The 14,790-nt window shown below is 34.8% G+C and overlaps 1 protein-coding gene across 3 annotated transcripts in view; it reads left to right on the top strand.

The window, feature by feature from the left end:
• GABRA1 (gamma-aminobutyric acid (GABA) A receptor, alpha 1) overlaps window positions 1-13,542 on the top strand; it is a 42,097-nt gene extending 28,555 nt beyond the window's left edge. For all 3 annotated transcript variants that reach the window (XM_014948044.1, XM_014948043.1, XM_014948045.1), the window contains exons 8-10: window positions 4,300-4,452; window positions 7,057-7,259; window positions 10,721-13,542. In XM_014948044.1, the coding sequence (XP_014803530.1) occupies window positions 4,300-4,452; window positions 7,057-7,259; window positions 10,721-11,029 (665 nt within the window). In that variant the 3' untranslated portion in view covers window positions 11,030-13,542. The remainder of the gene's footprint in view (window positions 1-4,299; window positions 4,453-7,056; window positions 7,260-10,720) is intronic.
• Window positions 13,543-14,790: the final 1,248 nt, after the last annotated feature.

The following is a 14,790-nucleotide window of genomic DNA, read 5'->3' as shown; positions in this document are numbered from 1 at the left end:
CGGCAACCTCTGTGCCTGCCCTTTTGCATTCATTGCCAATTCTCTGCTTGCTGGATGCATCGTAAGGGTGGCAGGATAATGACAAGAGACTCATAAGCTTGGGAACGTATATATAGTATTATCTATTTGTTCTAGGTAACTCAGAGGAATTAGGCAGTAACGTGAGAAGCAGCCTATAAATTGTTAAGAAAGGCAGATAATAAATTTTTAAACAGAACTAAAGGCAAATACAATAAGCATAAAAATTCTTCATACATTTCCATGAAGAAACAAAAAAACCAGTTTTGCCCGTGATAGTTTAAAGGTTTCAATTCTGCCTCCTTTCTCTACCTTAAGAAATTCTTTACCATGCCTATCTATAGCTAAATACAGTCTAATTAATATTTGCCAGAATAAAGATGCTTTGTCTAGATGCAGACATTACAAAAAAATTTGTGTTTAAAACATTAAAAAGAACTAAATACAATGGTTATCAAAACTAAAAATAAACCCATTAAATAATCTTTTTAATTTGAAACTTGCAATCCTCTTTAGTTACTACCTGATAAGAATGCACAGTTGTGGAAGAAAGATATTTATTGCCTGTAAATTCAATGTCTCAAGGAGAAAAAAAAATCCTGATTTCCTTTGGAAAGACAAATGCTTTGCCTTCGCCAAAATAATGGTGGGGATCAGAAGTAGTTAATAACCACTTTTCTCTGCATTCAGGTAGGTGGGCTGCTAGTCTCAACAGAATCCTCCAGCACATCTTTGTCCTCTGATCATCTCTGTTTTAAGATATGACACATGTAATGAAAATTATGAAATCCCTCCCTACTTTCAGAGTTGTGGATGATGACTCATCTGACAAAGAGACAAAAGGAAAGGAAGACAATCTTCACTTAAGAGTTCTCAGCACCTTTGTTAGGCAAGAAAATGAAGCTCTTGTGCAGCTGATTCTGTGGATCATTAGAGGAATCTATAACATCTTGGGCAATTTTAAGAGGATATTTATAGTTGTCTGGAATTCCAGACATGTATTTTCCAAGAATTTGTGTGTAATTGGGTTACTTTAAGCATTTTCAAAACTATTAAATGATTTGGTGAATCCATAAAATCCTTTTTTTTTTCCCTTTAATTTCTTTCTTTCTTTGCTAGTAGACCATCTGCTATCCTTATATCTGGATCTAGAACAAGATAACTAAAAATACTCTTTTTTTAATGACAAGATAATTTTGAAAGACTAGAACTTTTTATAGCATAGTTATTTATATTGCTGGCAATGCAATGTGCAGGTACTATAGGCTTAAAAAAATAGTCAGTAAATGAAATAATCATTACTGTTGATGCTTTTTGCTTAAGGAGAATCATCCATCTTTCACTTGTATGTAAAATTCCTGTCACTCTCCAACTACTGACTCATATTGACTCAGAAAGCGTTTAAAATGATCTTTTTTCCAAGCACCTTAACAGCTGCTTAAAGGGCTTGTGCGAGTTTCTATTTACATAGAATTATTTTGCCACCTTCAAAACGTTGGTTTGCACTGAGAATCATCAGAATTTATACTCACGATGGTGCACTTTCTCCTCACATTCTATAAATCTGCTGAGAGGATACCATTCTTAAAAGTGTTTTTTATTGGGTTATATGGCATAAATAGTAAATGAGAAAGAATTTGTTTTAAATCAATGGCAAGAAAAGCCTTACTTTCTACCTACAGTGATAGAGGAAGTATTATTATAGCTAAAACTCACCAGACATAAGGTTTGAGGCAGGGATCATGATGCACATTAGCTTTAGGTGCTCACCTGATAAACTGGGTTTATTACCAATAGTTTACAGAACACTGAGTATTAAGTTTGGTGTAACTTTACTAAATTATCAACTATTTTCTTTTAAGGACACAGGTTAGTTTATACCACCGGAGCATTTAACTCAGTGATTGTAATGTACTGTACAATTAAAGGCTGGTTAAAAATGGCAGCTACAGAAGTGTTGAGCAGCGGCACAAGCTCTTCCAGAGCACTGGAAGTACTCAGATGTGGACAATCACTCAAAACATTAAGATGGAGTTGTGTGACAATTTTTAAATGCTTCATATTGGGTAATACATATAAACTAATTTAAACTTTATCAAATAAATAAAATGAAAACCAAATTTATCTGCTCAACACAGATATTTGTAGAACACTTTAGGGATTCCAAGGAAGCTAAAAAGAAATACCCTTCTTTCTAACTTCTTTGGACAAGAGAATAAGAGATAAGAGAAAGTAAGATGCATAAGCTACAGCTTGTGCTACAACTTATGAAAGCCTAGTAATCAGACACTATGAATATAGGAAATATTTTGCTCAAACGCTATTTGAAATTTTAGCTTGTAAGGAATTTTATGGCTGAATTACTAACCTTTAAAAACAGCATTACAGAGGAATTACTGGGAAGTTAGAGAGTGGTCAGCAGCTGTCATGAACGTGACTATGCTTTTCAATTAAGAAAGCCATAGAACATGGGAAGCTGAAGACTCAGTAAATAACTGGAGTACTTTCATGTCCTGTAGTTATTTAAATAAATATCAAAGATCTACTATCTTCTTCTAAGTGATGCAATCCATTGGTACTCTGGAGACTTAAAAAAATGGTTTTGCCTTGTAACTAAGCTGTAGGCATTATTCTAGGCCTATGCTTTGCCTGTTTCACTCCTCCTGGCATTACCTTTAGCTGACTTCTAGCTCAGACCTGCTGCAATACTTAACAGATGAGAGTAATCCCTGTCTTTTTAATTGCCTTTATTCTTTGAATCTTGTTCTCATTTTCCGGAGGTTAAAAATACTTTGATAATTTAAGCAGCTAAATAAAGCTTCAGAGTACAGTGGTGTGTTCACTCTGTATTCTTAGCTTGCCATCTACAATCACCGAATTAATTCTGACATACAGAGTTGTGAGCATTCTATATCTGATTGCATTAAAATAGCTTCCCACGTCATATTTTAGTAGATAAAATTAAATTATTGGCTCTTCTAGCCAAGGCTGGCACCTTTCATAAGATCATAATCTCTAGTACAGAGGAGAAGAAGGTTGTTTCAGTGAAAGTTAAAGAAAGGTGGGCAAAATTCAAGTAATAATGCCCACTATTCTACTTCTTCCAGTCCTATTTTTGAAGAAAATTTTCTTGTATATCCTTTGCTTTACCTCTTAATTTGTAATTGATTCTCTTTCCCCCCTTTGCTACTGTCTTTTATATTGAAACATACCAAGAGTATTGTCACATCTGATTTATAAGCTTTCCTCAGGGTCATACATTGAGCAAGATTGTTCAAATGAATGTTCATCTAGACTCTGAATTAAAGAAAAGGGCATTTGACATGCTCGGTGCATAAGCAGTCAATGTCTAGACATAGTTTTTCAATCCAATTTAAGCTTTTCCTGTACAAGAGCAAACTTCTCTTTCCAACTGCCTACATTTTAAAATAGAATAACAGTAATTTCATGTGTCATCTCCAATCTAGACAGAGGTTTGCATTCAGTTACATGTCCACCTGTTTCTTTCCTAAGATGTTTATTGCGTAATAAGAAGAATCAATCTATTAAAAAAAAAAAAGTCACAACAATCGGTTTTCTAATCTCTTGAGAGCATAATGTTTTTCAAAATCCATTTTCAATGATGTAAATGTTTATAGAGTTATATAAATACTTAAGACTCCTTTCAATTGCAATTAGAATACCCACCTTATATGTTTTTGTAGCACCCAAAAAGTTAGTGCCAATGAAAATATTTTGTGTTGCTCCTGCACTGTCCATTTACTTCAGGAGACAATAAACATTTAGTAAACTACTGAATTAGCAGAACAGGGGCACTTAATCTTCAGAGCATATAAAGCACAGACAATGGTAATGCAGATACACTGACATCAACAATTACACCTTAAGCCTGGCCCAACTGAAACACTTGCGAGTGCCGGTCTTGATTTAGTCTTTTTATGATGTTTACGCATGTATATTATGGTGGATTTCCATCTTCTAATGGAGTAAGACCTTTTACAAGAGGCCTAAACAGTTAATGCAGACTGTCATTCACTATACAGAGATGAAAAGATGTAAATTTAATTAGCATTTCCCAGAACTGTCTAGCTTTTATTATTAGTAGAAACTTCAGCACCTGCTTTATTAAATGCTTTATTCAGAGCTGACCCAATTTGATCTGAGGACTTTTTTTTTTCTTCTACACAATGGGAGTGATTATAATGAAAAAATAGTTCCTATAAAGCCCTCTAATTTGTATATTTATAAAATCTTTAATGTTCTTATTTTTCTTGGTTTTAGGGGAATATGTTGTTATGACTACGCATTTTCATTTGAAGAGAAAGATCGGTTACTTTGTCATCCAGACTTATCTGCCATGCATCATGACAGTGATACTGTCCCAGGTGTCCTTCTGGCTTAATAGAGAATCTGTTCCAGCAAGAACTGTATTTGGTAAGCAAGACCTAGAAACTGCTTGGCAACCATAAGCCAAATAGGTTTAAGAAATGTTATGGTAAAACACGCTATTGGAAAACAGCATGAGCCTGGACATAGTGCAGTACACAACAGTTAATATGTTTCATTGTGAAGATGTAGCTGATTGTCAAAAGAGACCTGAAAAAATCTTATGTAATCTATTACAGCTCAACTTGTTCAAAACAGTAAGTATTTCTGACAATGGCCATGACATTTATGGTAGGGCTTGTCAAAAAGGCTTTAATCAATGGGTGTTGGTCATTTGACATCCTTAGGCCCTCCCAAATTTCTTATCTAACAAATCTTTTCCATCAATCCCTTTTGCAGGCTGCTGCTAAAGGTGTCCTGTTGAAATTAGTGACAATTTATTACGCTTACAGTGGTGAATACATGCACTCAACGAATGTAGTAGGAAAGCAATCTAAAGGACTCTAAATTTACACAGTTGGTCCCTAGTGTTTTAAGCACAGATTGCAAATGTTTACCTTAAAATTAGAAAAAAAAACCTTAGCATTTTCTTTGGAGATATTAAGTCAGGTACATAATTAAAAAACAAACATAATTAAAAAAGAAAAACAAAACCCCAAAGGAAACAACAAACAAAAAGAAGATGTAACAACTCTTCAGTTAAGGAAAACAGATCCTGTGGTTTCTGCTAGGTGACTTTAGTCTTTTTTGTGATGTTCAGATGGGACACCTGAACACCTCTGGCAGGAGGAGGTGGAGGAGCACGCAGCCGAGCTGGCTTTTAGACTAGTTTTCCTGCCTCAGGGCACTGCTGGGGCAGGACACTGTGGGCCCTCCTGCTTTGCTGAAGAGAATCTACCCATTTACACTGGACATTGCAAAGTCAGAGTCACAAGGCCTGATGTTGAGAAATGCAAATTCTCAAACTCTTGCTGAACAAAAGCTATTTATATTGACCTTTTCTGGCACTCTTCACAGCTGTGCTTCAGTTTCCCAATGCCTCTGGAAATCAATCACAACGTGCATGGCTTTAGACCTCATGAACCAAGTAGAGGCTTTCTGCTGATATGCAGATGTGCATTACAGCAGAATGGTTTAGACCACAGTATAATTAAATTTTATTTACATAATACTGTTTGGATTAATATCTAAAATTTGTTCTAAATTCTTATCATCAACTTAACTGAGAATTAACCTGTGATTTTTATGGACCTCTGTAATCAAAGCTACTGAAATTGTGCCTATTTTACCTCTTTTTGCACAGGCCATTTAAAAAGCAATGTCAGATGATCAGTCTGAAATGCTTCATTGTCCCTAGATGGAGAACAAAATTTCCTAGTCTCACAATTAGTAATATGTAATACTGCACAATGTTCAAGCTGCTATCTGCAAGGGCTCAAGAACGCATTACAGTTCTGAAAGTTTTCCTTTTACAAAAGGATTATTTAGTAAATGGTCTTATATTTACTCCATCATTATGTACTTTTTCATATCTTAATGGCAGTGAAACAATGTTTCAGAAAATTTTGCATGAAGGTATATACACACAGAAACACAACTTACTTCTTTTAGCTCACGTACTACCACAGATAATAAAAATTATAAATCCTGTTCTGCTACTATGTAAGAGAAACATAAACTCACTAGTAATGAGTCAAAGACAAGATGAGGTTGTCTCTCGAGGAAGAGAAATTGCTTCCTAATTAGGCACTAATAACTCAAGCTCTTTACACAAGCACGTAAATACACTGTTCGTTATTTGGCCTATTTCAGACCACTGCACGTTTTCACTAACAGTGAAGATGAACTCACAAGACACATTCAATACATGACATTGCAGTTGTCAAGGTAACTTGTGGACATGTGATTTGATGTAAATGTCTAGCCTGCACTTGCAGATATTTTTTTCAAGCAGCTGCAGCAGAGCGAGTTCAATACAGTCCTGCTCGCTCGCTATGGCCAGCAAAGGAAAAAGGTCCATCAGCAGTAAGAAGCTCTGATATCAGAAATGCAAATTACATTATCATTGTTCTTACATAAATTCCTTGCTATTTTCAGGACATCAGTGAATAAAGGGACAGAAATCTGTAAAATCATCAATTCCGATAAATCTAGTATCACACGAAGCTTAGAGCATTTGAGTATGCATTCGAAGGAACATATACCGAATAAGCCAAATAAAACAACCGTTTTTTTAGTTTTCTATCTAAATATTTTAGAACTGTTGCAAGAAAGGACTAAAAATGTTAAATTCTTAAAGCTGTAGCACAATTCCCAGGGCATGAATAAGGAACAGCAACAATGGTTCTCCAAATAACGGGAAGCATAAAGTAGTATTCACTCCACAAAATATTATTTCCACTCCAACTTTAAAAATATTATTCTACTATAACAATATCAAATAATAAAGGTATAAACGATGTTTTGAAGATCCTGCAACTTCCACAGAACTTGAAATCCAACATTCTGAAGTAGCAACTGAACTTAAGTGGGGAAGTTTATAAGAATTAAGGGTGAAGACAAGGTTTTCCCATCTATCTATTTTAACAGTTGAGAAATGAAGCACAAAATATAGCCACTGACCTAAAGACACTAAAACTGTTTGCTTTGCAGGAGTGACAACTGTCCTGACCATGACTACTCTGAGCATCAGTGCAAGGAATTCACTCCCCAAGGTGGCCTACGCCACTGCTATGGATTGGTTTATAGCGGTGTGCTACGCCTTCGTGTTTTCTGCGCTCATCGAGTTTGCAACAGTGAACTACTTCACAAAGAGAGGCTACGCCTGGGACGGCAAAAGCGTCGTTCCTGAAAAGGTAACACCACTTCATCTCTATCCCAACAGGTCATACTGTGTCATGCTTGGTTGCTATATGGGGGGTTTGTAGCCCATTAGAAATTCTCATTATTTACAATAGTAAGTCATTATTCCAAAAGAGTTTCCTCGTGTGTTTGCACACATCATTTCTACAGATAAACAATAATTACTTAGACACTGAGTACCTAAATACTACCTCTGACATACTGGAGGATACTTAATGCTATTAATAATTTAAAAATTTACTGAGATTTTGACTTGTGTGACTGAGCAGAAAGGAGATAAGCATGTATTTTTTTATAAGGGAATGGCAAATAATTTTCTAGTGTTCAAGCAAGAGAAAATGTGGATGCCTCAGTATAAATGTAGAAAAAAAATATCTTGTGGCTGTTGTATTTGGCAGTTCCCAAATCTTGCTCCTCAATATGAAATTCAGGACTGCTCTGTGATAATGACCAAATAAATCTCTACAGGACTTTTTCTTTCCTTTCTTTTGCTTCCTATCATTTCCCTATTTCTTTAAAAATAGATACATTATTGTTATGTCTTAGTCTATAGGATAAATGGATTTGTTTTGGGGGAAGCACTGACAGTTGTGTTGAGAGTGTGCAATCCTGATCTGTACCTGAATGCAACAGAGGAACATCCCTTTAGTCCTGGATGAGACCAGATCTGTAAATCACAGGTGCATCAAGAAGTTGTAGAGGACATTTAGGGGATGAAAGGGAAAGTTTCCCATTTCCTATGAGTTACCATGTCAGCTGCTTCCACGAGTAAGCTCATTTGGTTGCTGTTTTTTGGCTGGCTTTTTTTTTTTTTTTTGAAAGAGATCTTGAAAGAGAGTTTTAACTTGCCTAATTGGTTATTATGAACATTCACAGACTAAAGACTCAGCAGAATAAATATTTGGAGGAGCAGATGTTACTCACTGGTATGCGAATATATGTGGTTAATTCAGGACTGTATGCTTATAAATAATTTATTTTATTTTTTTTTGCTGTAAATCAGTGAGAAAAACAAAAAAAATTACTACATTTACACCACGACAACTAATACAAAAGTATTGTACAATATATGAGTGAGCTAACAAAATAAGCTTCCAGTAGTGAGCTGCATGACTGGTGGTGAATACTGAGTTTTCAGATTCTGATGATACTTTATTGAACATAATTTCTTTGATTCTTTGTGGTTGTCCTATCTTCATGATAGCTATTGTAAAAAATGGGTTGTATTAATAGAATAAAAATCTTTAAATATTAAATATTACCTTGTTATTATAACCTACCTTGTAACATTTTCAGAAAAAAACACACTAATATAAACACAATATTCAAAACCTGTTTAAAATACTGGAAGATTTATGGCTTTGCATTCCTCAACAGGTAAGGGTCTTTATGTGTCATTTGATACAAGTCAGCAAAGACATACTGGTACCTGGCAGAGTTCAGTATCTGCAGACTTAAGAAAAGGCAAGCGAGGCAAATTAACAGCAAACAGAGCAGTGCAGCTTAATAGAATTTAGAGCTCTAATTAGCTGTCATATTACTTTTTCACAAAGTTGAATTTGATGTGAAATATTAAGACCCTGACTGGTGTCGGGGCTTTCTGTGGATCAGATTCCTCATGACGCTTGAATCTATAGAAAGGGTCTCGTCTGAGACTTCTGTGAAGCTGTTCTTCACCTGCTGGATTTATTGCTGCTCACGAAGAGCAGGAAAGAGGACTGGCTTTGTACCCAGCAAGTGAGTTAGCAACCTTTCTGCTCCAGAGGAAAAGAACAGACAGATAACTAAAGAAAAAAAACAATTAAAAAAAAAAATCTGACATTGTCTTTTTTTCTCTTCTGAGTATTTTTTTCAACCTGTTTATTCCACCTATTCGGCAGAAATATTCTAAGACAATTTGAAGCTTTTTCTTAGCCTCAAGCTAAGCTGAATATTGTTGTGAAATAAAAAGCATCTACACCACAGCCATTACATGAATCCCTTTTCTTACTGAGTAGCAGAAATTTAACATTTCAGCCTTCATTTCCTTCCTGCGTGGGGCTCCAAGCCACGCATCAACAAGCCTCTCCCCACCTGCCCTGATCCTTTTGCAGTTTCCTTTCACATTCCCTGCAAGAATATCTGCTCCCTGAAACGTTCACCTCTTCAACAGCAACTTTCACCAAAGGTCCCTACAGGGTGGTCTGTATAGCTCTTCATCTCATCTATAGTTGATCTGTCATAAAAAGTACTGTGCCTACTTTTAAAAAATATTGCCTCTATGGGACATCTTGAAAACAGAGAATTATATTTGCTATCTTGTGAAATGACATAACAGATCACATTCTGTTGATATCTTCTCTTTAGCCATATCTTCTTTTTTTTTTTTTTTCCTTCCCACAAGGATAAGACAGATAACATTCACCTATGAGGCAAATGCTGCCTAAAGATTTTCTAATCTCTTGAGAATTTTTTTGTTATCTGTTGTTTTCTCATAATCACAGGAATTTGGAAGCAAAGTAATGCTTTTCTTTACAACCTGCTACATCTCTATGTTTATCCTTGTGCTGTGGCCATAGGAAGGGGTTGGACTGTCTGCAACAAGTACAGTTGAATTCTAACTGGTAACCCCAGATGTCACAATTTAGTTTTTTTCCTACAAGTAGACCCCAGAAGTAGAATACTGGAAAACATAAGGACCCAGGGAAAAAAATCTAGATATTCTTTCATACCAGTAAGTTCTTCTCCACCAAAAGATTTTCAATATGTTCTTGCTTTAGCAGTATAGGCAGGTGGATGAAAAAAGCATATAGCTATTTAAGTCCCTGTATGTGGAATGACATTTCAGCCATTATGATCCAATTGTAACATTCAAACAAGAACATTAAGTTTCTATTCCTTACTGCATATGCTTTTGGTGTAAACCATTAGTGAATAGCATAGAAAGTGGCAGCTTTGCATTTTATTAAATAATCGGCTCTTTTAGTGCATGGTCATATGATCTGGGGTTTTTTAGGTCTATTTTTATGTCTTAACTGTGTTAGAATGCATCATATAACATTGTCTCAGTATTTGAAAGCTACATTAAGAAATTCACTGTCTTTTTCAAGCTTTCGTCCTGGTCAAGAAGCATAGTTGATTAAGGGAATATTGGATTATGAGTGGTTTGTCACTGCTGATTACCATTAAAGGTAATTTTGTCGATCAGCAAGCCTAGCTATCAGTATAAGTCCTCATTACAGTATATCCACCATCTAATTTGCTCTAAATAATACAAGTAATGCAGATGGGTGATTCTGTCTTTGTCTTCACTTAAATATTTTGCATGAGTCATGTATCCAGACACTAACTTCTTTCTTACAGCTTACTACAATTTGTGATATCGATCCAATTAACTGCAAAATTTTGTGATGCTTTTTCATAATCTTATCTGTTGAGAAGATAGTGAGAATAAAACATTTTCTTCTTTCTTCAGCCAAAGAAAGTAAAGGATCCTCTCATTAAGAAAAATAACACGTACACAGCTGCAGCTACGAGCTACACCCCTAATATTGCAAGGGACCCTGGGCTGGCAACCATTGCTAAAAGTGCAACAATTGAGCCCAAAGAAGTTAAGCCAGAAACAAAACCTGCAGAACCCAAGAAAACTTTTAACAGCGTCAGCAAAATTGATCGACTATCAAGAATAGCCTTCCCTTTGCTTTTTGGAATCTTTAACTTAGTCTATTGGGCCACCTATTTAAACCGGGAGCCCCAGTTAAAAGCTCCGACTCCACATCAATAACCTCATTTACTCGTATAGTTCTGTTTTGTCTTTTGCTCTGGGAATTGCTTCCCGTTTTCATATACAGTAATTCCCATTTGCTTCATTGCCTCTGTCTTAAAGAAAAATAAAGGTTTCTTTATTTAACAAAAGATAATATATATCTGTATATTTAAAAAAATAAAAATAAAACTGTGAGGGAGAGAATATATACTTTGGAAAAGTGACTCTGAAAACAGGAAAGAAAGAGTTGTAGAGTAATTAAAAAAAAAAAAAAGGAACCATTTGTAGATAACTTAGTACTAAATGTCCCCAAAAGGTATTGTATATGTACATGGAAAAGATATTTTTATTCAAAGGATTGCGGGGAGTGGGAAAATATTCTTTATGATGTTCCTGATGCACATACCGTACCATTTATTCAACCACTATTTATAATCTTTTCAAGGATGTAAAGCTTTCCATTTGCTGAATCCCATAAGATATGTTATTTTCCTAATCCCTTTTCTCTTCTATATTCCAAACCACCTGACTTATAATATTAAACAGTCTTTAAAGAAAAAGGAAATCTACTCACTCTAGGTACAGTTTGTCACTGTATAGCACATAAGATCTAATGGTATCAAATGCTTTAATCTGCTGTTTTACTGCAGTCTTGTTCTAAGCATTAAGTTGTCACTAGACTAGATTTAAAACCAGTTGCACAATCAAGTGCAGATCCCAAGTTCCCTCTGTCACCTGTGTAATCCAAACAATTCCCAGTTGCTTTTACAAACAGCTTTTACTCATCACTATGTTTTAGAGAGTTAAAAATACAAAAAACCAACAATTTTTGCAAGCTCTGGATATGTTGAATGTATTCTTTTATAAAACGATACATTAAAAAGAAGCTTTAGATTGAGATTTATGGATAGCAGAAAGACAAAATATAGTATTTAAATAATATATGTAAATATGCAGCATGAGATTGTACATTTTTTTACTTTTTTAAAGTTGTGTTCTTAAAACATTGTGTAGGATTCACCTCTTAGCTCTTAATATGTTGTTAAATGCTCAATAAAACATATTTAGAGCCTGAATAAAAAAAATTAATCAGTGGTACTGGAAAGCCTAAAAAATAAATACGCAGAAAGTGCTTGGAATTAATTCCATTTGTAAAGTGGTCAAGTGTACAGTAGCTTGCAATTTGACAATGTCATCCAATGTATACTATTAGATTAATGACTGGTCTGCTCAGGTCATGCATAAATACTAAAGTATGGGATTATATTTGGTAGGTAAAATGGTGAAATATTTGTTAAGACAGAAGTTCATCTGTATATTACTGCTATATTTGCTGATACATAACTGTTACAATAAGTGATGTAATATATGTAGCATTAAATACAAAAAAATCATACATAAAAGAATGTACAGGAAAATAGATTTTATTGAGTAAACTTACTACATTTCATTTTTACTGTAGCAATATATTTGTAGGAACAATATGTAAGGGCTTTAAATACAAGATGTCCATTTTGCAGGTATTGTGCTCCCCTTAAAAAAATTCTAGTCAGTATCATACTGCTGATTCTTAGAAATAAAATTTCAGATAAAGATTTTTCAAAGAGATGGGAAGACTGGTGAATATTCACAAGCATCAATTAAAAAACCTTAATATATAGTATTGAATGAATTTTAAAACAATGCTACCTAAGCGTCCAGAGAAACAGCTACTAAAAGTCAAATTTCATAGGCAATGTTTTCTAAACTCTTTCTCAATAAAGCAAGAAGTTGATATTCTCTGTCTACAAAAGGAAATAGTTAATGTTTTATTTAGAGAAGTTTGTTGTTTTTTTTTTTTTTTAAACAATGCTTCATTGTCTAACATTTAGTCCTGTCTAAACTTGATAAGTTATCTGATTGGAGCTTATTAAAAGGGGGATGTTTCATCTTCTGGTATCATGTGTAGATATATGTATAGAAAAAAATAAACTATGGCTCTTTAACTTCTGTGTACTTGTTTATCTTGTTATTTTTGGCGTTAAACTAGTGTGTTCATTTAGGGCATTTTATCTTTCTAGCAATTCATAGCTACCTTTTGGTCTGCATTTTGCACATTAGACGTGAATATTACTTAACTAGTCTGCTTTTTGCTATGCAATGATTGCATTATATCACCTCTTAGTTAGTCTATGCCAATAGTATTATACTGTATAAACCTGATTGCACAGTTGATCAAAGACAAAGTATTCTCTATGTAGCTTTTTTACAATGCTTTGCTAAACCATGTAATAATAGTAAGTCTTCCTTGAAAAATAATGATACACTCTTATAGAGGACAGTTTCTGTTTACTCCTGGGATAATTTTAAAAAGATGACATTGAATGTTTATTGCACCTCAGTGCAGTGATGTGGCAATAAAACCTAAATCTAATAGAGGTTGTTTATGGCAGAAGCATGTATTGCTTTACAGAGTTTAGCAAAAGCTCTTTATTTTATGTCAGACTGTAATTCTATTATAATAATAAAGCTAAAAATGTTCAATAATGAAAGTGAATGTTTTACTTTGGTTTTCTTTAGTTACTGCCTTTTATGACACATTGCTTGATAAACTGCTATTCATTCAAAAACTTACTTTCTGTGGATTTGGTAATGAATGCAGTTTTAATAGAACTAATTTTTTGGCCAGTGTTTTCCAGGGACAAATATAACAACTGGAATGTGTCTGAAATCTGATCTGATATTCAAAAAAGATAGTTCAGTCTGTACAACGTATATCCAGTAAAGCAATTAATTGAATCAGGTTAACAACTGTTAAGGCTTAGTACCACAACAATGAATATGATATAGGTTAGGAACAGAAATAAAATGCATTGTCTCCAGATAAAATGGCAGATAAACCGGAGAGAGTAAAAATGAGGGTATTTGTTACAGTTTTCACTGTTTAAATAAAAGCACAGATCTAAGAAAGATTGTTAGAAGAGAACATTGGGCTGTCTAAAATAGTATTATTTCAGTTATTTAATGAGTTGTAGGGATAGCATTCAAACAAGCATATGTGTAGCTTGGAATTTTCAACTCTCAACTCCGCGTTCTTTCCCACATACCAAAATGCAGAGAGAGGAAAAGTCATTCCAGGGCATTCAGCCCTCAAATTTTGTTGGAAAAGTTCCTGGAAAGCAAGGCTCATGCCTTTAAGTAGGGGGAGACAACCAATTGCGGACATACAGTTTTAGAAGATTCCAAGCAGGAAAGGCTGATTTAAGTGTACATACGTATATAACAATATTCATATTGTTCTTAAGCATGAACCCTACAGAAGAATTCTTCAAAATAGAAGGAAAGATTGTGTTATAAAAGACACAGATTCTACTAACTGATTATTCTTTCCTCTATTTTGAATGAGGATAATGCAGTCTGAATCCCTGTTCCTTGCCTCCTCCTCCTAGATGATGAATCCCCATGGAAACCCACACAGGATTTTCTAGAGGAGCATGGTAAAGAAAGTGGCAAGTGACACCGTTTGAACACCCACCTCCCATGTTCACATGCCAGATGCAGAGCCTACATGGGGATTCTCACGCCTCCTTTGTCACTGCTCAGACATTTTTAGGCAGAATTTTGCTTGAGTAAAATGAGTGAAAAATGTCTAGATGCAACAGGATTTGACTTGGAGAAAAACATACAGCACTGTTCAGCTTCACAGAGTGGAAGAACAGTCTCGTCAGATGACAGATTCACAGTCACCACACAGTCCAGCATGACACCCTGACATGGCATTGCTGTGTTTGCTCTGATAC

This window comes from Calidris pugnax, unplaced genomic scaffold, assembly GCF_001431845.1.
Source record: "Calidris pugnax isolate Ruff unplaced genomic scaffold, ASM143184v1 scaffold27, whole genome shotgun sequence".
NCBI classification, from domain to species: Eukaryota; Metazoa; Chordata; class Aves; order Charadriiformes; family Scolopacidae; genus Calidris; species Calidris pugnax.
Note: the sequence above shows the minus strand (reverse complement) of the source record. Positions and strands in the feature narration are given on the sequence as shown.